This window comes from Phocoena phocoena, chromosome 12, assembly GCF_963924675.1.
Source record: "Phocoena phocoena chromosome 12, mPhoPho1.1, whole genome shotgun sequence".
NCBI classification, from domain to species: Eukaryota; Metazoa; Chordata; class Mammalia; order Artiodactyla; family Phocoenidae; genus Phocoena; species Phocoena phocoena.
The window spans coordinates 51,330,949-51,355,840 of NC_089230.1; the positions used below are offsets into that span (position 1 = coordinate 51,330,949).

Consider the following 24,892-nt stretch of genomic DNA (forward strand, 5'->3'; position numbering starts at 1 on the left):
GCCCACTGGCTGCCAAATGTGGATGGGATCCAGTGGTGAGCCTGCCCGAGCACAGGGAACACTCTCTGGAACTAGTGCCTGACCAGATGGAGCCTTCCGGTACCTCGAAGCAGGAGCAACTTGCTTCATGATGGCAAGACTTTAAAACCAAGCTGGGGGGTTACCACTGCTAGGTCATCCTGGTTCACAGAACCACAGATGCTTAGAGTTAGAGAACTCATCAAGTCTCCCCAAAGATGTGGACTTGAAAAAAATAACCTTTTGCAGGAACAAGCTGTATCCCCTGTCACTAAGGAATCTGAAGTAGCAGATTAATAAATACTCTTATTCTGATACAGTCTAGGGAAGTTTCGTATACATACGCTGACAAGGCAACTTTATATTAAAAAGAATATTGGATTAGGAGTCAGAAGACCTTAGTACTAGTCTTGACTCAAGTACTTAGAAGCCACCTGACCTTGAGAAAGCCATTTAACCTATTTGAGCTTCAGTTCTTTATTTAATGATATCTCAAATGCTATTTCCCAGGGTTATTGTAAAGATCAAATTAAATAAAATAATAAAATCTGAATGAGTTTCATAACTGTAAAGGGTTTAATACAAACATAAGGTATTATTAGCATTTTCACATAGCCGGCTCACAGTATAACAGGAATAATTTGAACGCTAATCGTTCTTTTCTTTCCAGGAATCCAGAGCATACATAAAATTCTCTTCTTCCCTATCCCGAGAAGTAGACACTTGCATGATACAGTCAACTCTGAATTATTCAGGGGTTGATTACCAAGGGGCCTTTTGTTCCTAGCCATCATATGATTTATTAGTTTCCCTCAGAAATGCCCCATTAACCTATATACAGCTAGACCATTGACAGAGTGTCCCTCAACTGGATTACCTTAAATAACAACTCTGGTCAAAGTTTTAGCAAAAGGAAAAATTGAAATGATTAACTAGATGGGAGTTTTTGGATAATTTGTGGACTTTACACTTATCTATGGATAAGTACTCACATCACTGTCACAGAGGCTATGGTCATGGTCAGACAGACTGAGACTAATCCAAACAAGATCCTAGCACTTTCCCAGTGAACAACAAAGTAGCCTGTACTGTCTTCTGCATGTGCAACAGGAATTTGAATATCAGTCATTCATTCATTTGTTCAACAAACACTGGTGGTGTACCTATTATGTGCCAGAGCTCACCACATACCCTCAAAACCCCACTATTTTCCTGCCCTGTCACTGTCCCTTCCTCACGATATTACACAGAGCACCTTGACAAATCTCATAGCCTGACTCTTAGAAACTCTATTCACCTTCCCGGTATCATGAGACTTTTGCCAATCTTACCCTAGTGCCAGGGTCAGCAAGCTATTGTCCCTAAGCCAAACCCTGCCTGCTGCCTTTATTGTAAATAAAGATTTATTAGAACACAGCCATGTCCATTTGTTTATGTGCTATCTATGGCTGCTTTTCTGCTACCACCGCAGAGTTCAGTAGTTGTGACGGAGACGGTAGAGCTCCAAAGCCTAAAATACTATCCGACCTTTTACAGAAAAAGTTTACTGACCCCTGCACTAGATAACATAACTAAATCAAAATTCATCTCTCTTGTAAGTTTCTGCTTAGAGAATAACAGAGTAAGCTCCTTGAAAGCAGAGAACCTTTGTGTATCTTTTTCTTGTCATATAGAATCCTGGAGTAGGATCGAGTCAAGGTTTAGAGAAGATACAGAAAATTAAACATGTCCTTCCCTACATTCTGTTTTCAACAGATGAGTGCCTTGGAGTTCCATGGAAGACAGCATAAAACCACTGGTGTTCAGTTACTCTGGTTTCTAAATCCTCAGAGTTCCTACATCTAAGACTTCCAAGGCTTAATTTTTGGCCTCTATCCTTTGCATATTTATTTCTTGATCTGATGTGGAATTAGAGTTAAATAGGAGCTGTGTGCTTGAATTCCACGTGGCTGGCTCAGCAGGAAACTCCAGGGCAGGTTTTTTGGCATGCCAAACTCATGTTAGCCTCAGCTATGCTAATTTCTAGAGCTGTTTGCTTTGCTCAAATAAATCTTAGAGGGGAATTTGCATTTGGATACACACTTTTTTTTTGCACAAATTATGTGCATGATAACTCTGGGGCAGAATAAGGACTGAAAAAAAAAAAAAAAGAACAAGAGGCATGGTGTTTACTGAATGGTTTTCATGTGGCAAGCACTATGCTGGTGCTTTACCTACATTTTCTCATCTCATGGCCACAACTATCCCATAAGGTGAAACTGTGATCCCCATTTTACAGATGTGGAAATCATATAACTTGTCTACACTCACAGAGCTGGTAAATGACAAAGCCTGGATTTGAACACAATCTGTCTGAATGTGAAGACTGTGTTCTTTTCACTTAGTCACGCTGTTTTATTGATACCCTCATCATCATCACCACTCACCTAAGCCCCTGGACATACTTTCAAACAATGAACCCTACATTTAACAAAATTAGTCACCCTTCTCTCCAGTTGTCCTATGCAAAATATGTGTTTGACCTTTAGGAGATAAATTTGGGTCCCTCTGCACCATAAAACAATCAACCAAAGGAGAACAGTGGCATTAGAAAGACAAACTTTGTATGTTACACAAATTATGTTAGTATTTAGTAGACAAGCACGATTACAAGTGATTTTGATAGGTAAATAGATTTTAATGACATATCTGAGGACCTCAGTATGAAAGGACACTTTTGCTGCTAAAATGTCACAGGCCAAGCAAAAGAATGTGCCCATACCATGAAGAAAAATGTTAGTAACACTTAGAAGATGGTACCAATATATCTATAATATAAGCCAAGGAATTTATATCTACAAATATCTTCATTATTTATGGAAACATAACCAAACACCTATCTTCCTTAAAAAAAAATACAAGCATTAGCTTTAGTGAGTTATGATAAGTACTGCTATTAAAACTCAGTATTTATCATTGTTCAATTCAACATACAGAAAAATAACCAGCGTAGCAATTAAGCATTCTAGCATAATTCTGACATTTTACAGCAAGCCAGATACAATATTACTGAACTTCTTTCTCTGTGTGGAGCATAACTGTAACCTAGCTTACAATAAGATTTTAAGACTGGCTTAATACAACAACATCATGCCCAGCCCATTGCCGTCTAGCTTAATACACCGCCATCTAATTTTCTGGAAATATAAAAGAACTGATTACATTTTCATGCAAATGAAATTCAGATTTCCATTTTTTTTTAAGCTCTCAAAGAGCTTTGCACAAATTAAAAGGAACTCTGTATGAGATGGGTAACCTAGGTTGTTTCTTAAGTGGATTTATAAGAAGGCACGCTGGGGAACAAGCCTGCCACACACACTTTACAAATTGCCCCTTCCTTCGCAAAACCCACAGAGGAGACATGGTCCTCACTGCACCACCACCCAGCTCAACCATGGTTCCTTTTTTTCTTGCTAATCAGGCAGTATATATCTTATTTTTTTAATTAGTTCATGCTTTTTTTATTTTAAACAGATGATTTCAGAGAAGGAAAATAATTTTTTTATAGCCAGGGGTAGGAAAAATTTATTGTCAATTGAAAGTTGACAGCCTAACTAGTAGCAGATTGGCCTAATAAAACAATACTACTTTAAATAATACACGCACTAACATTTCTTAGCTGCAAAGTCCCTAAAACAGTCTTTTCCAAAATTAACTTAAGCATTTAATAATTACCATAGGACGGTTAAAACAATTTTCTATCAATCATTATCACTGGAAACCCCAGTATTGACTTACCTGCCGGTGGCTTTATGAAAGGTGGAGGAATTAAAGGTACAATAATGGGCACATTGCCATGATCCTTTGACCCTGCAGGTGAGTCACTGAGTCCATTCCCTGTGGCAAGCCCTGAATAGCCTGTGCTTATATTGTATGGTGAAATAACACTGTCCTCAGGTAATTTTGGTTTTGGCAAAGAATTTTCTGTAAAAGAAGAAAATCACATTCAATATGATGAAAGGGCTTACAACCACATTTTCTCAAGTAAAATGGCTATGGAATAAAAATTTTGTCTTACAAATCTTTAAACACTTTACCAGAACTCCACAGACCATCCTGGACCTTTTCAGTCGTGTTACCATAAATTTCCAAAGGGCTCCTTTATAATTTGCTCCACTATGATAGCTAACATCTCAACTGTACTGTGGTGATGAATTTTAGCACTGTAAAAGCCCACAGAAAATTGAGAGGCAACTAACCCTTTCCATGTACGAAGTGACATACAGCAGACATCGCTCTCTGTCTACCAGGGGAGAAGCTTAAAAAGTGCCCCTGTAGGGCTTCCCTGGTGGCGCAGTGATTGAGAGTCCGCCTGCCGATGCAGGGGACACGGGATCGTGCCCTGGTCCGGGAGGATACCACATGCCGCGGACTGGCTACGCCCGTGGGCCATGGCCGCTGACCCTGCGTGTCCGGAGCCTGTGCTCCGCAACGGGAGAGGCCACAACAGTGAGAGGCCCGCGTACCGCAAAAAAAAAAAAAAAAAAAAAAAAGTGCCCCTGTAGCACTGTAACTAGGTCCCACTGTACTGTAAACTTCAGTGATAATATAATCAAAAGAACCAATGAAGGGAAGAGATATGGGAACATATGTATATGTATAACTGATTCACTTTGTTATAAAGCAGAAACTAACACACCATTGTAAAGCAATTATACTCCAATAAAGATGTAAAAAAAAAAGAAGAAAAGAAAAAAAAAGAACCAATGAGAAAGAAGCTGATGATTAGGAAAGAACTGTTGTTTCACAGGGTAGACCCATTAACCCATTAATACCCATTAAAAATTAACAAAAATGATCATAAAGAAAACTTATAATGATATGAACCTTGTGAATTCTATCCTTGCATGTGAATCATTAAAAACAACAACAGGGGCTTCCCTGGTGGCACAGTGGTTGGGAGTCTGCCTGCCGATGCGGGGGACGCGGGTTCGTGCCCGGGTCCGGGAGGATCCCACATGCCACGGAGCGGCTGGGCCCGTGGGCCATGGCTGCTGGGCCTGCGCGTCCGGAGCCTGTGCTCCGTGATGGGAGAGGCCACAGCAGTGAGAGGCCCGCGTCCCGCAAAAAAAAAAAAAAAAGAAAAGAAAAGAAAAAAAAAAAAAACAACAACACTCAACTATAGAAAACAACTTGTTCCCTCCAATAGCATATCCTGGCACTCTCTCCATGTTCCCCAGAGACAAAGATTATTACCTAGACCAAGTGTTAAACGAGCTATTAGTTTACAGAATATAAATTCGACTTGCATTTTTCGTTTACAGTGAAATTGATGATACTATCTCTGTAACATGATGTGTACAATTTCATACCAAGCTTAACATAAAATTTGTCACATATGTTCAATTCCACATGCCTGCAGGACAGCTCATTTACACTTCATTGCTTGGCATATAAGAAGGAAAAGCACTATCTTAGAGACTGGAAATAAAATGCATGAACAGGTAGTTTATGCCGATAGATATTGAATGTAATGAAAATACTGATCAAATTGCCAATTATATCACACAATTAGTTTTAGTCACACTTTGTTAAAGTTCCCCAAATGGATCGCTTCTTCACATAATCCTTTTCTTTGACAAACAAACACTCAATCCAGATTTAGGTTCATAAATTCAGTGTGCAGATCAACACCCACCAATGATTCTAGGCTTCATGAAATATCAGGCACTGCTACCCACCAGCAGATTCAGTGTTATTTCAGCTCCACTAACCTTCTAATTTCTACTCTTTGTCTGGGCTTTGATGATCATTCTTATGGAATTATATAGGACCCAACCTTCTACTACTCTCTTACTCTTCTTCTTAACCTATCCAAGGCTGTGTGGATGAGGCAAGGGTGAAAACAGAAAACAGAAAACAGAAATAGGGCCTTCCTTTAGAATTCCCACCCAAAAGCGGGGGAGGAGAAATTATCAAACTAACCATGATTGTCTCTTACAGTCTGAAAATGTAAACCTAACATTTCACTTAACAGAAAGCACCAGTCCTTAACAATTGATATATCGAAGGGTTCAGGAAACTAGAAATTAGCAAACACTGTCCCTTCCTATCAATTTGTGGGCAGGACCATAGCGCTTAGCTAGCCCTTGTCTAGCTAACTCTCCCATTGCTGGATGGAGATTAAGCTGTGCCTATTTTTGTTTTATGTTGTGCTCTTACATTCTGCAGAATTCTGCTTACGGGGATGTCCATTTAAATCAACCATTGGCATCATGAACAAAACGAGTCCCAGAGCAACTCAATTCCGGCAGGTTGAGATAGCCAATCCTTGTTTGCATGAAGGAAAGGACATTGAATATCATTACCTTTGAGAACAGAAATGTGCTGCCGGCTCTCTCCATCTGTAGGATAGTTTCTGAATTCAATATCTTCACCATCTTTCAATTCAACCTTATCGTAGCCATACCAGCCAAGAAGTTCATTCATGGTGTTTTCTGCAAAGTTCTGAAAGAGAAGCATAGGCTACTTATGTATATAATCAATAACTATTTGAAAAGAACACATAAATCGAATTCTGTTTCCACTACCCATTTTCTGCCAGCCCCGCCCTACCTCCCTTAGAGTCACGTTTATTTTTCAAATCACGTTCAAACTGTCATGCGTTTAAATCTCAGGATGACGCATCTAATTATGACAGGCCTTCAGACATTTGCAATTTAAAGATAACAAGAGAAAAGGTATTTGTCAGTTTTGCTTAAGAATAGGAAGTCATATTTTGGCATATCCTTCTGCAAAGTCTATATCTTTCACAAATACAAAAATATTGAAAGGTAATAGCACAAAAACAGCTAAGAAGAAATTTTGAAACTGAAAACAATCGACCATTTTGTGGCTCAGATTAATTTAAACTAGAATTGCTTTCTAATTTAGGTGTTGTTTCTTAACATGACTCTTACCTCAGATAAAGCAAAATCTCAGCAAAGAAATAATTTCTCAACTGTCAACCACTACCATCCAGAAAACTGAATAGTCTACAAGGGTTTCCCTTTTGTAACAGTATTCTTTAAACATTGAAGCATAATTTCCTTTACGAATTCCACTAGTGACAGATTCTTTCCCCATGAAATCAAAGGTCACTGTGATTGTCTTCTGACAAGTAACATAAAAGTACCAAATAACTTTAAGGTTACTAGCCAGCTCAGATTTTGGATAATGTATGAAAACACTTTATGAACTATAAATCAATATACAATCAGCCCTCCATATCTGCAGGTTCTGCATCTGCAGATTCAAGCAACCGCAGTTGGAAAATATTTGGAAAAAAATTCCAGAAAGCTCGAAAAAGCAAAACTTGACTTTGTCATGCAGGCAACTATTTACACAGCATTTGTATTGTATTTACAACTATTTACCTGGCATTTACATTATATTAAGCATTATAAGTAATCTAGAGATGATTTAAAGTATACGGTAGGATGTGTGTAGGTTACGTGAAAATACTACACCATTTTATATAAGGGACTTAAGCACTGCGGATGTAGGGATTGTGGCGTGGGTGTGGGGTGTCCTGGAACCAATCCCTTGTGGATCTGGAGGGACAACTCTATAAAATATAAGGCATTATTATTGTTGTTATTATAGATATCAAGCTGTGGAAATAATGGGTAAATAATAGTTGGACAGAGTTAAAGCTTCTACTACCAGGTGACTATTTTTAATGAGCTTAACAGCTGCTATATCTTAATGCTTGTGTGTGCCTTAAGGCATCTCTATCTGAGAAAGAGAGAGTAGAGAAGTGGTTACCCGGGGCTGGGGGCAGCGGAAACGAGGAGATTGGTCAAAGGGTATAGTATAGCATGCTGTACAGTATGGTGATTATAGCTAATAACACTATCATGTACTTGAATGTTGCTGAGATAGTTGATCCTACATCTTTTCACTGCAAAAAAGAAATGGTAACTATACGACAGGATAGAGGTGGTAGCTAATGCTACAGGTAGTAGTCATTTTACAATATATAAATGTATCAAATCAATACATTGTACACCTTAAACTTGCACAGTGTTTTGTGTCAATTATACCTCTTCTCAATAAAGCTGGAAAAATTTTAATAAAAAGAAGGATCCTATACTACAGAGTAAGATAATAAATGTTTGTTGAATTAATTTTTTTAAGGCATCTTTAACAGGCAAGGCAAGCTGAGCCTCTTAGACTGAGCTAGAAAAACTATATATTCTAACCTTCTCTGTGGCTCAAAGAACCTTTTCTCATTCTCCCTAGAAGTTGTCATTTCTGAATTACACTGGGATGTATAATTTATACCTGAAACAAGCACCCAGGCTAAACCAGCATGTGCACAGCCTCAACGTGTAAGTTCCATGTTCTCTTGAACTTCACTTTAGATTTCAGCAGGGGTTGCATAAAAAAAAGAAAGGAGGGACTTCCCTTGTGGTCCAGTGGGTAAGACTCTGCGCTCCCAATGCAGGAGGCCCGGGTTCGATCCCTGGCCAGTGAACTAGATCCTGCCTGCGTACTGCAACTTAGAAGTCCACATGCCGCAACTAAAAGATCCCACATGCCGCAAGGAAGATCCTGCATGCCGCAAGGAAGATCCTGCATGCCGCAACTAAGACTCGGTGCAGCCAAAATAAATAAATTAAATAAATAATAAATAAGTAAAAAGAAATATTTAAAAAAAGGAAGGATATTACACTACATAAAAACAAACCTGGCATTTCAAACCACCCACAGGATGCTAGATTTTTTTTTTTTTTTGCTTTAGTACCCACTTGAGCTCAGAGTTCCAAATGGGTCAATCTGTGATAGTATAATGCACAAGCAAGTTTTAAAAATCTAGCCAGATTGATTCTTACCATCCACAAGGCCAACAGCCAGCCATATCAAGCTTTACGGAGGCATTTATTCTATCTGATGGCTGGTCATGTCCACATTAAATAGACATTCTTTTCATGAATGCACGAAGATGATATGATCGATATGTATAATAAGCTCAGCAGCTTCTGGAATACCACCGAGGAGGATTCTGCTAAATGCTGCACTACTCAATCAAAAGAGATTGCTCTAATGAGGTGTCAGTCTCCCTCCCCTAACACCCAATTTCTTTCACTGAGCTGAGTGCCTGGACTGGAGAACGACAGCCCCTAAGCACACAAACCAAGGTCCTCCATCAGGGGTCTGGCAGCAGAAATCTCCGAGGATAAGGATTACATCTTGCATCAAAAAAACAATTCCCAACAGTGCTAAAAGCCAAGTTCAAGCCATCCTACTGGTTTATATGCTGTTTGCCTCAATCTCTAAGAGAAATGTGCCCCCAAACCAGAAAATCTCTTGCATAGTAACTCCTGGCCACCATATCTAATTTTCTAGACCATTTGTATCTTGGGCACCTCTTTCTCTGGTTCTAACCTCTGAAGCGACACAAAAGCTACAGATGCATAATTCACGGAGCAACCTCCCAGCCAAGGATATAGATTTGTTTGTTTTAGTCCAGCTGCAAATCCGTTCAGCCTTTCAGAACCAATCCCAGGGATGGGATCCAGAAGTTTCAGACATTCGCGTAAATACTGAAACCTCAACTGGATTATTAACACAAAATTCATATTATTTGGGCATCTTAAGTGCATCACTTAGTTTACGGTTTGTCTTGAAAACTCAGAGGCTTCATGGAACAATCAATATGATCAATATGGAACTGATCTATTCCATTTTCGAGTTACTATAAATGTCAGTGAAAATAAACTCTAAAACATTCCCTTTCTTATCATTGAAAGTAAAAAGAAACATATTAATGTTTTGATATATGACTGGAAAAGCAGAAAACAAAAGGTTTATAGAGCCTTGAGCCATAACTCTCAAACTTTTCCTAAAAAGTCGAACAAGATCAAAGAAAAAGAAACACCAAACTACAGGAATAGGTATCACCTCTGTCTTATATACTATTGCATTAAGAAATCAAAGAACCCCAAGGAATAAATAATTTTTAATTTCTAGTTAGAACTTGATGCTAGACATCATATGGGCTCGCTATGGTGCTAAACCAAAGGAAATGAAATGGATTTTTGCAGTTACTATCCAAGAAACATAATATATCCTAGGAGAAGTGAATTTAATGTTTATGGTCCATAAGGGTTTTCAAGTTTTTCTACCAGAAAATTAAGGTGATAAGAGTTAAAGTGCAGAGAGGCTTTTGAGGTGAGGCTGTTTGATAATAGGACAAACCACTGTACTAAGAGAAGTTATAAAATTTGCCTCCCCCAAAATCTTCATCCAGAATTTCTCCTGGAGACTTAGAGCAGGAAACTCAAGTAGAATCTCTTAAAGGCCCTTCTAGCTCTAAGGTCCTGTGAAATCAAAGAATTTCTCCTTATACAAGAAATAAATTGCCTTTTGCAAAGAAGTATCATAATTACAGTGATCACACAGCATAAATTTTACTGAACAGCCACTATCTCAAATATTTTATCATTGTTCCCATAAACCACCAAAATGTGCCAGAATTTCAATATTCTGGCATCCAAAGCACATTTTGCAGACTGCCTCTCACCCTTGGAAGTGGCACAAAAATCCTCCCTCATACCATGTGGTCCAATTTGGGTTTGGAAAATAGGTCACTATAATTACAATGATAATGTCTAACACTCTTATAGCACTTTACAGTGTTTCCACATCCTTTAACTCTCTTGTTCCTTTCAATTACCCTGTGAATTAGGTATTTGATTTCCACAGTAAACTTCTGGTGAACCTCTGTGACATCCTCATTTTACGACAGAAAATTGGAGCATACAGAAGGTAAATGACAGGCATGAGAGATCACCTAGTAAAGTCAGAACAAAAATCCAGATCTTCGGATCCTTATACCAGGACTCTTTCTATTATAAATTCCGTACAGTCCAATGTGTCAGCAACTCCAAAGGAGCTACCTCCTTGGATCAACAACAGTATTGCAAAGAAATCATATCACCGATGTCAATGTCGCACACAAAGAGCTTTTCAACCAGGACATATCTACCTATGCTAAAACTTTGCTTGTTTTGCGACTTGACCATTGACCTCTACTCTCCTTAATTGTCTTTATTGTTGGGATAGGGGGGTCTTAAAATTCATAATCAAAATTTAATCTTCTCATTTGACAATTTTTTGACATCACATCTGACTCTAATGGCTTTGCACTTTTAATACTATACCTCCATACCCCTTCCTCTCCCTTTCCAATTCCCCTCTCTCACCTCCAGGGTTCCTAAAGAAAGAAGAAAAGCCTAACCTTTAATCTGAAAGCATGATCTTTTCCTAGAATTTAAAAAAAAAAAAGGTCACAGAAAGATAGTGGAAAGACAGGAAACTTAACTATTTCCCCACTCCTCTGAGTTCTTAGCAAAGTTTATTTTTACTGGAATTTAATTCCCAGGATATTCATTAGACACTCTCCTTATTCAACTAGAAATACTGTATGCATGTCAAAGTTCACTCTAAATGGTTTTTAACTGAACATTTTACCAGGTAAATAATAATGACTTGACTTCAAGTCATTTTGAAAATCACAGTAATTATAAAGCCTCAAAATACTCTGAAATGCAAGTACTTCAAGGTCTTCAAAAAGAACTAACGATTTTATTCTGAAAACACCAAAGTTTAAAATATAGGGTAGGTGCCACCGATTTCTCTTATCTCAGGCCTTGCATAACTGAACGTCAGATGTGTTTTCAACTTGGTGTCCTACCCAAGAAAGTAGAAAGTTTTCAGAGAGCTCCCAATCATTCATTCAGATGAGGGGAAAGCCACGTCCTCCCTCTTCCCACAAACATAATTCCCATTTCCACTCCAAGTCCTACATCCCTCTACAGTGCTAGTAAAATATGTCATCTATCCCAACGAAACACACTATAAGTTACTTGAGGGCAGAAACCCTTTATTTCATTTTATGTCCCATCTAGCACAATGCCTAGCACTTAGAATCTAATCAATAAATGTGCTAACACATTTGGATACATCCATAAATATTTTTTAAATACGTAAATACAGAAAAATTATCAAAGAAAATTCAGGACAGCTGATTCTAAAAATAAATATGTGAAAGCTTAAAAAATTATAATATCCAGGGCTTCCCTGGTGGCGCAGTGGTTGAGAGTCCGCCTGCCGATGCAGAGGACGCGGGTTCGTGCCCCGGTCCAGGAAGATCCCACATGACGCAGAGCGGCTGGGCCTGTGAGCCATGGCCGCTGAGCCTGCGTGTCCGGGGCCTGTGCTCCGCAACCAGAGAAGCCGCAACAGTGAGAGGCCCGCGTACCACACAAAAAAATAAGTAAATAAAATTATAATATCCAATGTTAATGAGCACTCTCAGACTCTTTTTTTTTGATGTGGACCATTCTTAAAGTCTCTATTGAAATTGTTACAATATTGCTTCCGTTTTATGTTTTAGTTTTTCGGCTTCAAGGCATATGGGATCCTAGCTCCCTGCCCAGGGATCGGATCCGCATCCCTTGCATTGGAAGGCAAAATCTTAACCACTGGACCTCCAGAGAAGTCCCACCCCCAGACTATTGGGAATTCAAGTTAATTCAACTTTTAGAAAAGGTAACTTGACTCTCTGCAATAAAAGCTTAAAATTTTACATACCCTTTGATTCAGCAATTTTATTTCTAGGTATAGTAGGGACTATTCTAAGGAAATAGGTGCAAAAATATGAATGTTCAGGAATGTTTATCTCAGTGTTGCTTTCTTAGAAACAAACTATATGTCAAACAATCGGAATTCAGTTAAATAAATTATAGACTAGTCATGAAATTACTGAAATGGAATACTATTTTCCCACTAAATATATGCTGTGGATAAATTTTTACTGCCATGAAAAGTTATTAACAATATGTTAAGTTTTAAATGGAAGGTTAGTAGTTTTTTGTTTTTTGTTTTTGTTTTCTTAAAAAACATTCATCATACATAGAAAAGGACATGAAAAGACATATATCAAAATGTTGATGGTAAGGGTGTCTGGGTGGGAAAATTACAGGCTTTGTTTTTCTTTTTGCTTATTTATATTGCTTATTCTACTATTTATATCATGTCCATGTATTATTTTTATAAAAACCAAAAAATAGTTTTAATTAACACAGTCTTCTCACAGACAACCATGTCAGTCATATTGACAGTCCTAATAACAGTAAAAAGGATCTGCCAGTTACATTACTTAACTTCAAAACATTCTTACACACATTATCCAAGAAAGTGGAGCATATGAGAAATATTTTCAAAGGAAAAGGAAACCCCCAATCCTGAACAATTTACAAGGTGGGGGGAAAAAATGCTGGTATCTCTGCCAGTTAAGGTTATGAATAATAGAATGATGGTTATTTTTGGAAAATATTTTATCTCCCTTTTCACCTCCATGGGTTCTGACTGACTTCTGAGGTAGATTTCTATTAAGCATCACTGGGTTCACTAATTAAGATTTTTAAAGGGCTGAGGGGATGAAGCTGTAGAAGAAAAGCAGTTCCTTTTGTAGAAAGTAGGAATTAAACTTGATTAGAAATCAATTTCTAGCTCTACCTATCCCCAGGTCTGAAAGTTAAAAGAATTATAATATCCAGTGTTAATGAGCACTCTCAGACTACTGGGAATTCGAGTTGATTTGACTTGAAGTCATCTCTCTTAACACAGGCCTAATGGATCGGTTTTATTTTAAGGTTCTACCAAGAAGCAGGCAACATTTAAACAGTGAAAAAGAACTGTGGGAAGAGCCCTTTACAGACTACAAAGTACTTCCATGCTCATGATCCTACTGGGTCTGATGGTATCCTAAGGATAAGCCACTCCCACAGACATCCCATTTGAGGGTCATCCACATGCATGTTATGTTAAGAGCAGCCAGATTCATACTCTTGGTGCAGACTTTACCCATTGGGCCTTGCTGTTGGTATCTGAACCGCATACAGATTTTTGGCCTGAAATCCTTTTAAGAAGGTCACTGAGCTCCATCTGGGTCATTTTGCAGCATTGTTCTCAGCCACAACACAATGATTAGCACACAGTTCTAAGGGCAGAGGACACATCAAAACACTAAAATCCAGCTCCGACCTGGAGCAGGCCTGAGGAGAAAGTCTTGTTCTCTTATTGACACAGTCTGAATTAGATGGGTGTATTATTGTCACATGAAACCAAGATTGTGTGTTTCCACATATAAAAATCTACGTTGCTTTATTGTCTTGTTGTGACACAGAACAGACAATTATGTCCCCATGTTTTAATCTGTGGCCAGGACATCAAATGTCCTAAAAAGGTCAAAGAAATGTGTGAAATTGTGGAGCCCAGCCCTGGGGCTAACACTGTAGCAGGCATGGCAGGTGTGCAGCTGTGTGCAGCTGTGTCCTATCACAGCTGCAGGACTGGCCTTAAAATCACCAAGTCTTGTTACATTGTTTTCCTGTCCATGCCAAAAGCCACTGGCCTTAAAGCAGGACAGAGTTCCACAACCCTTTAGTTATATAAGAGATATTAACAACCATCAGTCTACAGATTCTAAAATATACATTCAGCAAATCTCACCCAGCACAGGCTTTCATGTCTGTTTACATGTTTCAATTGGCACCATCAAAAACAAAGTTGTTTTTTTTTTTTCATTCTACCCTGGAATATCCCTTCTCTTTTAGGAAAATATTCAATAATCTTATTAGCTTGAGTACAAGTATGGCTGACTTCCCATTCCGCAAGAGGAAGTTTTAGACTTCAGAGATTTTTAAACGATCCACCTTCTACTACTTCTAATAATTTTTTCAAAAAAATAAAAAGTATAAAGACTCAATAAAAAGAACACTTCCTTAGAAGATGCAAGAAGTCTGGTCACCCTTGCAAGACACCTCTATTTCCCTGGAACTCTCCTTTTTCAGACAGTCACTTGTATTCACTGATATTTGCCTTTTTTGAGGCCCTGTTTTTGACTTTCATTTAAACACTCTGTTACCTCTTGGTTTCTATGAGTCTGTCTTTCACACAAGGAGAGTAGGGCTTGGCTTCTCAGAGCAGTGCTTGGCAAGCACAGAGGCAGGAAACGCAGAAGGGAATGAGTCTGTCAGACTCATTTTCTTCTAGTTCAAATGTTTATTTCAGATTCGGGAGGAAGTGGAGTGGTTCCTTTCCATTTCCTCCTCTCTGGAACCTGTGAATTGTGTAAGGCTTAGAGAGTCTCACTCTACCACACACTATCCTCACCAGTTCACAGATGGAGAAAGAGACTCTTTATCAGAAAACTCCTGGTTTGAACAGAGCAGAATTCATAGCTCTCTGTGCCCTCCCAGGACCTTCTCTTATGGTTTGAGACTAGAGCCTTGAGCAGGACAACCGAGAGCAACACAGAGGACAGGGCCGGTGGGCTCGGGAATATCCTACACCAGCTCCCAAGGGGCAAGCACCATGCTCCGACTGACAATAGTTCCCAGCCCTGCCACGTGGCACACCTTAGACCACTGCTCAGCCAGGGAGGTCTGACATAATTTGTGAATGCCACAGTGAGATCTGGTCCCAAGCCCACTTTCTAGGTTCCTGAGACTCACTGTTTCTGACATCAGGATGGAGTTTCAGGAGCAAAACTTAAAATATACCTGTTTTAGTAATGAGCTGATTTCAACCTTAAACATGCTGACTTTTCCAATCCACACTCTGATATCTCTATTTTATTTTATTTTATGGCAAGCTATTTAAATCACTGCACTCACCAGCTCAGCTCTGCAACTTGCTTTATTGTCTATGCAATTGACACAGGTCATTTTTAATGCCAAATGGAGACCATCAGAAACTAAACTAGAAAATCTTACGGTGAGTTTACTACTAAACTCTAACAGATGTGCCTGACTCTAACTGTAGGCATTAGGACTGAAGCATAATTTTAGGTACAAATTACTTACTAAGAATATTTATAGACAGAGAAATTCAGCAAAGACCCTAAGACATTTAACACAGATTATCCTGTAGTTGAGCAATTGATAAGGAAGCCAAACATTGTAAATGCATTAATTATGGTTTGTTTAGGAAAGTTTCCAGGGCAGAGTGCTTGATCTAATCACAATGGTTTTGTCAAAGAGTTTTAAAAGATGAAAATCTGACTCATTATCTCTACTCATAGTCTACTTTTTTTTGAATTGTATTACTGTTTGGTAGTCACTAACCATGTTTACCAAGATCTATGCACATAAAATACATACCCTTAAGTGCAACTATATTTACACTTACTCATATATTTACATTTGCACATCCAATATTACATCTAGCTTTTATGTTATGTTCTGGATGAACACCTGAAACTAACTAACACTTCCACATACCAGAATTCCCTCCTAAGAGCCATTTATTATGATACATGTGAGCTAACAATATATTGAAGGCATATTACAGTAGATACAATCACAATATTCGCTTTAGAAACTGAAAGTAGTCAAAATATAAATTGAATTGCCATCTGATTTTTTAAAATCCTCTCTACTGGTCACTAACTAAATAGGGCAGACTGACTGTAAGTACAGTAAAGCAATAAGTCTTTTTAATTAAGAAAAACCAGGATGAAGTGGGGGGGGAAGGAAAGATAAACATTGTGTAGGTCATAATGAGACAAACATTTCTACTTGAAGATATTTTCACTAAAGGACATTAAAGGCAAGCTATGCCAAGTCATGTACTTTTCACACACAAAACTATATTGTATCAAATTTAAATTTGTTACAAGTGCTTTGTACATTAAACCAGTGATAACGAAAATGTAACTCAATATCTGATCTAGTGAAACAGCAACCAACATTAGCTCCCAGCCACATGAAGACAATCTCCAATGCCATTACTGGTGTCAGCTAAACCTCTGCCAGTGTGTCTTCTCTGTCCATTTTTAAATAAATTTGTGACTATCTCAATTAGGAAATCTTGAAGGAAGTCTCTATGATGAGGCAATTTTGTTGCTCATTCTCAGCTCCCTGCATTTGCTGTACTTAAAATAGATGCTTATACCAATGTCCTTTCTATTACCCGAAGGGGAAAAAAAATCACATACACACCAGTCCTTTTTCTTTCAGCTCGCAGAGAAGCAACTTGATCCAACCAGTGTTGAAACCTGAGTAGGTCACTGTACACCACGATAAAATTCCCTAATCCCTGAGCCAACTCTCCCTAAGGGGGGGCCTCCTCCGGATCCTCCACTTCCCAGGCTGACTTTTGCATTCGCTCTCTCCTCTTTCCCCCTTTCATTTCCCCTACCTTCAAGCCTTGATATGTGATCCACGGTGGGGCTCAGGTTTCCGTTTTTACAGCGTAGGCCGTGCTAGCTGTATACATTCCTTTCTTTCTGCCGGGCTGTGATTACTTACCAGGGCTTAGTTTACACTGGTCCAGATGAAAGCCGTTCAGATGAAGGCAAACACAGCCAGGCAGCTCCAACGGCACCGATATGAAGCTGCACAAGGCCACATTGTGTTCTCGGTGACATTTTGTTGCACATATTTTTATGCAGGGCAACCAACTTGTTAGGTTACTCTACACTTTAGGTTTGGGGAGATGGAGGGGTAATAATACCATGAGGTTCAGGGAGGGGTTTTATTGATGTGGTTATTAACATTAAAAGCAGAAAAATCTTCATGAGTTCAAAATAACCCTTCCAGCTTTTGACTTTGAGAAATCACTTTTAAAATGAGGACTTTTGGTGCTACTATATTAGAAGAATGCATACCGAACGATTCCACTAGAAATGGGATTTCATGACTCACTGGCATGATGTGCATTGACACGACTGAAGATTCTGACCCAGTGTCTCTTACACATTGTTCCAAACTAGGGAGAAAATACTGACCCTTCAGGCAATTGAATTATTTGCTGTGTAAAACTTCTTATTTAATGCTACTCTGTACTGAAATGATAAGGATTAAAACTTCAAATAGTAGGTGGTGACTTGGAAGAAAAATAACATTTTAAAAAGAGGAAATTCTGTGCACGAACGTTAATTCCATACTTAGTCCTGCAGCATTGGCTAAAAATTGTGTAATTTTTCCCCTTCACACAATGTTGTTTTTGTTTCTTCCTCACCAGTTCAGACAAACATCTGTTATACTGTAGAAGGACAACTATCTCCCAAACCACGGAGTGCTCCCACAGCCAAAGTCAACAACGTGAGCCCCAAGCATCGAGCACAGTCAGCCTTTATATCCAGCAGGGATAACATTTCACATGTTTTGATTAAAATTAGCTAATTTGTAATTCTAGAACCTATGAAACTTAAAAGCTGCCATCCATATAGATCACATTAGACAGGGTTTTAAAGGGCCAGTGCACACTGTGACTTCTTAGTGGCTTTACCTCTCTCCTCTTCCTCCACTCCCAATTTAAAATGAAATGGAAAAGTAATCTGGGAATGCAGGACAGGAGGGAAAGGTGAGTGAGGAAGGATGGTTATTGTAAACTGTTTGAATTCCATCCCCATGGGAAGACAACTCCTGCTGGTCTCTTTTTTAAAAAACTGTCTATCAATGGAATCAATGGAGGTTTCCATCACAAGGAATGGCACTGATTTCCAAGGCAAATCTTAACTCTCCTTGGACTGATGCTGCACCTCATGCTTCCAGGCACTAAATTCGTCACCCAGAAATAAAAACCCTTATTCCAAAATGCAGATTGCTACAAACATTTTCTGGAAGAAAGGAACACTAAGCATAGGCACCTAGGTACAGATATAGGATGTATTATCCGTGTGCCCCTTTCTAAACATGGGCTTCATTCAAGGCACTCTCTAGAATATGCTTGTTCTAATCAAGACAACGTCAAACCGCAATAAATTTTACTTAGTTGCTTGCCATCTTCATCGTTTGTCTTTTAAATAGCAACTTAACCAACCTGACCAAGTCAGTGGGCAGTGTTAAGGATTCTATGCAGAAGATGGGGAACACCAAGACGGCTGCAGAATGAAAACTAAAGTCCCCCCTGAAATCTGCTACTTGTTTGTAACTCACAGAAAGACTACAAATAAAACAATTTTTTTAAAAAATCAAGAGAGACTCGTGAAATCAACACAAAACAAAACCCTCACCGGGCAAAAGCTGCAACTTCATGGAAAATAAGTGGGGGGAGAGGGGACGAGGGGGGTCCGGAGCCGAGCGGTGCTCTTGTGCAATCACTCCAACGCGAACAGCTGGAGCGCCAGGCTGCTGCGCTCGCCACCTCTGGAGCACCGCTGGCCTGGCGGGGAGCCCGGCCTCGCCGACAGGACTCCGGGCTGGCCTTTCCGAACAATGGGCAGGCGCTCTGCGAAGGCGGCCCCTCAGACAGCTATCTTGCACCGGGGTTTGCCCGGGTCTGCTTAACTGGGAAGTGGAGCATGCAAAGACGAGCGGGAGGCGGAGGCAGTCGAGTGAGAGGAGCGAGCAGCTGCGTGCGAAGCGAGCCGGCCGTCAAAACGGTACCCAGACCCGCGCCGCTCGGGCCACAACTCGCCCCGGCACTGACAGCCCCTTTTACACCGTCGCCGCTGGCTTCTAGTCGGGAAGCGGGATCGAGGAACGGGGAGATGAACTGGGGAGAGGGGTGGGATCCAGCGCTCCCCGGCTGCTCCGGCCCGACGGCTCTTAACTTTGGAGGGATCCCGGGGATGGCACCCGAGGAAAAGGAAAAAACCACCCCACCGACTAGGAAAGCCTCTTCACCATACCCACCCGCCACTTGGGCTCCCAGTCCCCTCCCTCTGAAACGCGCCTGTTACCAACCTGGGGTTTATAAGGTTAAATAGTATGTGGTTTCCCGGCCGCCCCTCCACCCCCATCAAATCTGAGGAAGGCAAATCTCGGGGATGCAGCCCGAGAGTTGGCCTCGGTTTGCACCTGGAGGAGGAGCTGAGGCGTTCTGGGCATCCTACAGAAACTGACAAGCGCTCCCCTGTACCCTCCGAATCTATACAACGGCCCAAAGGGAGCAGGCGGAAGAAAGAGCTCAGGCTCTCTGGCCCCGAAGTCCAAAAATACCTTCATTTCCTCATTGATCTCCCTTTTCACTGGGTGAGCCGGTTTCCTGCTTCTTTTATTTTCCGGAGGTCTCCCTTCTTTCTCCATTTCTGCCATGTTTTTGTGTCTGGTTTCTGTGGAGATGAAATGGCTGCTGCCGCCGCCGGCGGTGGTGGCGGCGGCGGCGGCGGCGGCGGTGGTGGAGGTGGTGCTGATGGTGGCAAGGCTGGCGGAGGTAGCGGTGCTGGCGGGGCTGGGGCTGGGGCTGGGGCTAGGCGGGGGGGAGGGAAGGCGGGCACCGGAGAAGCGGGGTCTCTTCTAGCGGCGGAGAACGTCAGTGGCTGTCAGAGGGAAAGGTAGCTCGAGGAGTCTCGGGGATGCCGCCGCCGCCGCCGCTCCTGCTCCCGCTGCCGCCGCCGCCGCCGCCGCCAACGCCGCCAACGCCGCCGCTGCCCCTGCCGCCGCCGCTGCTTCTGCCGCTCCCGCCGGCGCCGCCGCCGCCGCCAGGCTGCATCCTCGGTGCCCCGTGGAGTCGTCAGCCATCTTCCGTCGCTCTGTCCGTCTGCATGGGCGAGGGGAACGTGGGCCGGGCGCGGAGAGAGCGGCTCTGGGCGTGCGTGCGTGGATGTGTGTGTGTGTGTGTGTGTGTGTGTGTGTGTGCGCGCCCAGGAGAGCGCGCCAGCCCAGGCGCCCAGCGCCTCCCGCTAGCCGAGCAGGGGGCGGGCCGGGGGCCGGCGCCGGGAGGAGGGGGCGGGCGGGGGAAGGGTGGGGGGGCTAGGACAGCCCCCAGCTCCCGAGCGGGCGTGGCTTCCACCGTCACTGTAGACGCCGATGCTGCGCGGCTCCGGGGGCTGCTCGCGGCCGCTGGCTCATCCGCGGCGGGCACCGGCGGGACGCGGAGCCCCTCACGGCCGCTACCTCGGTACGACGCCTCCCCGGGCCCTCACTGACTCCGGCCGTCCCCCTTAGCTCCGTGATGAAGGCCCGGGTGGGCTCGGAGTTGGGTTTTGAGCCCGAACTAGAAGCTGCTGAGGAAAAATGAATGTGGTTGAGGGGAGGAGGTTGGGCGGTGGGGAGGGCGCGGGGACCCGAGGTCGCGTTGCTAGAGGTCCGCTTTCCTCCCCCCCGAAGAAGGCAGACTGAGCTCGCCCCCTCCGGATGGCAGCGCCGGGGTCTCGGAAGAAGGAAACCACAGTCCCGACCTCCCCACCGCTGCCAGGACAGTGTCCCCTTCTGGGGGCCACCTCCGGGCTCGTGAGGCTGGAGGCCCCTTGGAGAGACCCCCGCGCCCTGTTCGGCTGGTCCCCAACGCGGCGCGGGCTACGTATGACTGCGCTTGTTAGAAGGCTTTTGCCTCTCAATGAACCACTTAGAAGTAGGACATCTCGGCCTTCAGCTCCCTGCTCTTTTTTCTTTCTTTTCCCTCCAGTTCTTTCCCAATCTCTCTCTCTCTCTCTCTCTCACACACACACACACACACACACACAACGTCTCACTACAAAGTAACAGCCTTACCCTGTGACCCCGCGCGCACTCTTGTCCCGGTGCCCTGAGTTTAACCCCCCAAAGACTGGGTGCTGCTGGGAGCGCAGGGTCCCGCGTGGGTTCCATTCTCCAGGGAACGGGACTCCTTAGCCACCCCGGGCGGGACCCTCCCTACCCGCTGGGTGCACTCTTTCCCCTAGACTTCCCTGCGTGCGTCTGCTCTCCCCGAGACGTGCTCGCTCCCCCTGTGCTCGCTCGCCTACTCTTTGGGCCTCTCTGTCCACGCCCGGGGCCAAGCTCGGATGGCGTTTCTCCCTCTCTGGGTTGAGGCATTGGCCTGAACGTTTTGATGAGTGTTCGGTGAGACACGCAGCCCTAAACGGCTCGTACACGCGGCGGGGGACACATTGACGTCCCGGGCTTCGCTTTCCGGCGCCGCGACACTTCGTAATTACCTGACACAATGCGATATGGGGGTGTCCATTGTTCCACTGAGTGTTATAGTGGAGTGTGCATTCTGACAGTCAATGGAATTTTAAGTCAGTGGAACTTAAAATTACACATTTTTTTTAAGTACTAAAAGACAGAATGAATTCGGTGTGCGGATATGAGTAACCTTTCCATTAAAATCTCAGTTTGGCCTGTCAAACGAGGCTCGTCCTGGGTATTACACTGCCTAATTTGCATTTTGGCATTGTTTTGTTTCTTAAGCGTCAAATTAGAGCTCTTTGGGAGCGTACTCAGGAGGGCTGAGTACCTCCATGTTGGCTATTTTGCCTTTTAGCATCATTTTGTTTCGTAATGGTCAAATTACAGATGCTTGGGAGGGTACCCAGGAGACCTGAGCACCTCCTCTCGCCTCTTCTCTTCCCTGCCTGGAGAGGAGGCTGCACCCGGCTCCGCGTGGCTAGTGGATCCCAGGCGAGCCAAGAGGCCAGAGGGAGCGGGGCCGAAGCAGGCTCCGCAGCGCCTGCAAAGGGTCCGCGCGAAACGCCCCAAGGAAAGTTAAAAATCCTGGGGCGGTTATCCCGGACGCGAAAAAGTCAAGAGGCGAGGGTCGATGAGGTTTTAGGGAGTGCTCTGCCGTACAGGGGACCCCTATTCGAGATATTACCGGTAGCTTCTGGGAGTGAACCCAGGTATACACAGGTTGTGAGCCCAAGTGCTCTGGCCAGGTCACGCAGCCCGCAGTAGCCCACAGCTGATCTAAGACGACCCAGGCAGCAAGGATGCGGGGAGGAGCCCAAACCTGTTTGCACTAACCGCCCCCCTCCCCCTTCCTGGAACGTTAACACATTTCCGAGTGTGTGAGAGTGGGTGTATTTCACAGTGAGGAATAAGCATCCTAATGCCGTTGCTGGAAGGGAGAGAAGAAGAGGGAATATTTTTGATTTTTCAATCTGAATTTCATCCAAAATATCTGATAAATGGTATGTGGGTGGGAGTTAGTCTTCTCTGTTTTGTCCTCTTGGTCTTTAATGAAAAATAGTGAGAAAACTTTTTTTGGACTTTCGAATATTCTAAAAGTGTGGAAACATATGTTATAAAGTGTACACAAAGAGAAGCTTTTTGTCTTCTGGAAACATATTTAAGTCCCCTCTGTTTCCTTTGGTGCCAGAACCATTACAATTGATTCACTGTGTTTCAGCTGATATCAAATACCAAGTTATATACCCCAAGTCCTAAGATACAGTTTCACAAGTTAAGAATAAACAGAAAAGGTGAACTGTAGCCCAGAGTTATATTTAAAGGCAGCTATACTTCCTTTAAAGAAAATTACTTGCTCTGCCATTGTTCAGGCATTTAATAAAAATAGTCATATTAATCGGCCACCTGTTCCTTCAAAGGCATATGTCCTCCAGAAAACCGAGGTGAGATTGTTGAATTACAACCCACAATGCACATCTTCAGTGACAGAATGAAAGCTCATAAAGTATGTGTGAGGAGACTTTTAGTCTAGAATAAACTTCAGAGCTGATGATTGTTGCACGTTGGCAATGACAAGGTGTGGGTTTCTTCAAATGTGCTACAGATGAGGACAATTATAACAAGTTGCTGCTTTATGAATACCATGAGTCCAATAATATTCCCTGGATAACTTCATACAGCATGTAAGAGTATAACCTTATGTGGACAGGAACAATCAATCTCATACTTATCTCAGAAGAGCCACTCTTTTGCTTCTTTGACTTAGCCTTATGCTCTCCAATCATCAGCTTGTTTTCTCTCTCTCTCTCTCTCACATACACGCATACACAAACGCACCAAAGACAGACCCTGGACGTAGAAAAAGTCTTCAATTTTCCCTTTGGTGACTAGTCCTGCCAGTCACCAAAATAAGCACAGGACTGACCTTTCATGCATTCATTCCTCAGTTATATTTTTGTGACTTCTTTTACTCGTCAAGGTTGCTCTTGATGTTTGTTCTAGCCTGATTCCTCCAGAAAATACATTGGAGAGTGGATAGGAAGACCCCAGGGTGATCTGCCTTCAGCCCTCAACCCCTAGATCTGCTTCTTTGTTATCTGCAAGAACACCTAACTGGAGGCCCAGTCTTCATGCCTGGTAAGGAATTAATATATATTTGCTGATTGAGCAGTATGACATAATGACAAACTTACTTTTGTATATTGTTTGAAATTAATGCTCATTTTGAACAAGCTCTGTGATCTAACCAAATGTGGTGACTAAAATATGTGGGAAAATTACTCTGCTGGAGACATTATTAGAACTGTCTCATCTAACATCCACAAAACCCTATGAGGCAGCATCTACTGTGATCCCCATTTCACAGATGAAGAAGCTAAGGGTTACGCAGCAAAGTTATTAAGTCACAAGCTAGTAAGTATTGGGATTTGAATCCATAACTTTCTGTTCACCTCTGGATTTCGAGTTCTTGACACTATACTAATCTTCTTTGACAAATTCCTTTTGACAATCTGTATTTTATATAATCTAAGACCCACATTTTTCTAATTTTAACATCTCTGAAATTGTGATATATCTTACAAGACTTCTTTCGATTATAAGTGACAGCTTTTTTTTCCCTGCTTGGTATATGAAATAATAGCGTATTTTCCAATCAGTGGCATATTTGGTTATGGTAGCTTATGCTGCAATATCAAATCATTAGAAAATCTAAGAGACTTAAAACAAAAGAGGGGGCTTCCCTGGTGGCGCAGTGGTTGAGAGTCCACCTGAAGATGCGGGGGACGCGGGTTCGTGCCCCAGTCTGGGAGGGTCCGGCATGCCGTGGAGCGGCTGGGCCCATGGGTCATGGCCGCTGGGCCTGTGTGTCCGGAGCCTGTGCTCCACAACGGGAGAGGCCACAGCGGTGAGAGGCCCGCATACTGCAAAAAGGAAAAAAAAAAAAGAGGTTTATACTCCTTGATCACACAAAGTCTGCTGAAGATCTGTGTGACTCTCCAGAG

At 42.4% G+C, this 24,892-nt stretch overlaps 1 protein-coding gene across 1 annotated transcript in view; it reads right to left on the reverse strand.

Moving 5' to 3' along the window:
- Nucleotides 1-20,093, reverse strand: part of SOBP (sine oculis binding protein homolog) — a 159,764-nt gene extending 139,671 nt beyond the window's left edge. The window contains exons 1-3 of the mRNA XM_065889004.1: nucleotides 19,998-20,093; nucleotides 6,366-6,504; nucleotides 3,796-3,981 (exon numbers count right to left, since the gene is read on the reverse strand). Coding sequence (XP_065745076.1) covers nucleotides 3,796-3,981; nucleotides 6,366-6,504; nucleotides 19,998-20,093 — 421 coding nt within the window. The remainder of the gene's footprint in view (nucleotides 1-3,795; nucleotides 3,982-6,365; nucleotides 6,505-19,997) is intronic.
- Between the last annotated feature and the right edge of the window lie 4,799 nt (nucleotides 20,094-24,892).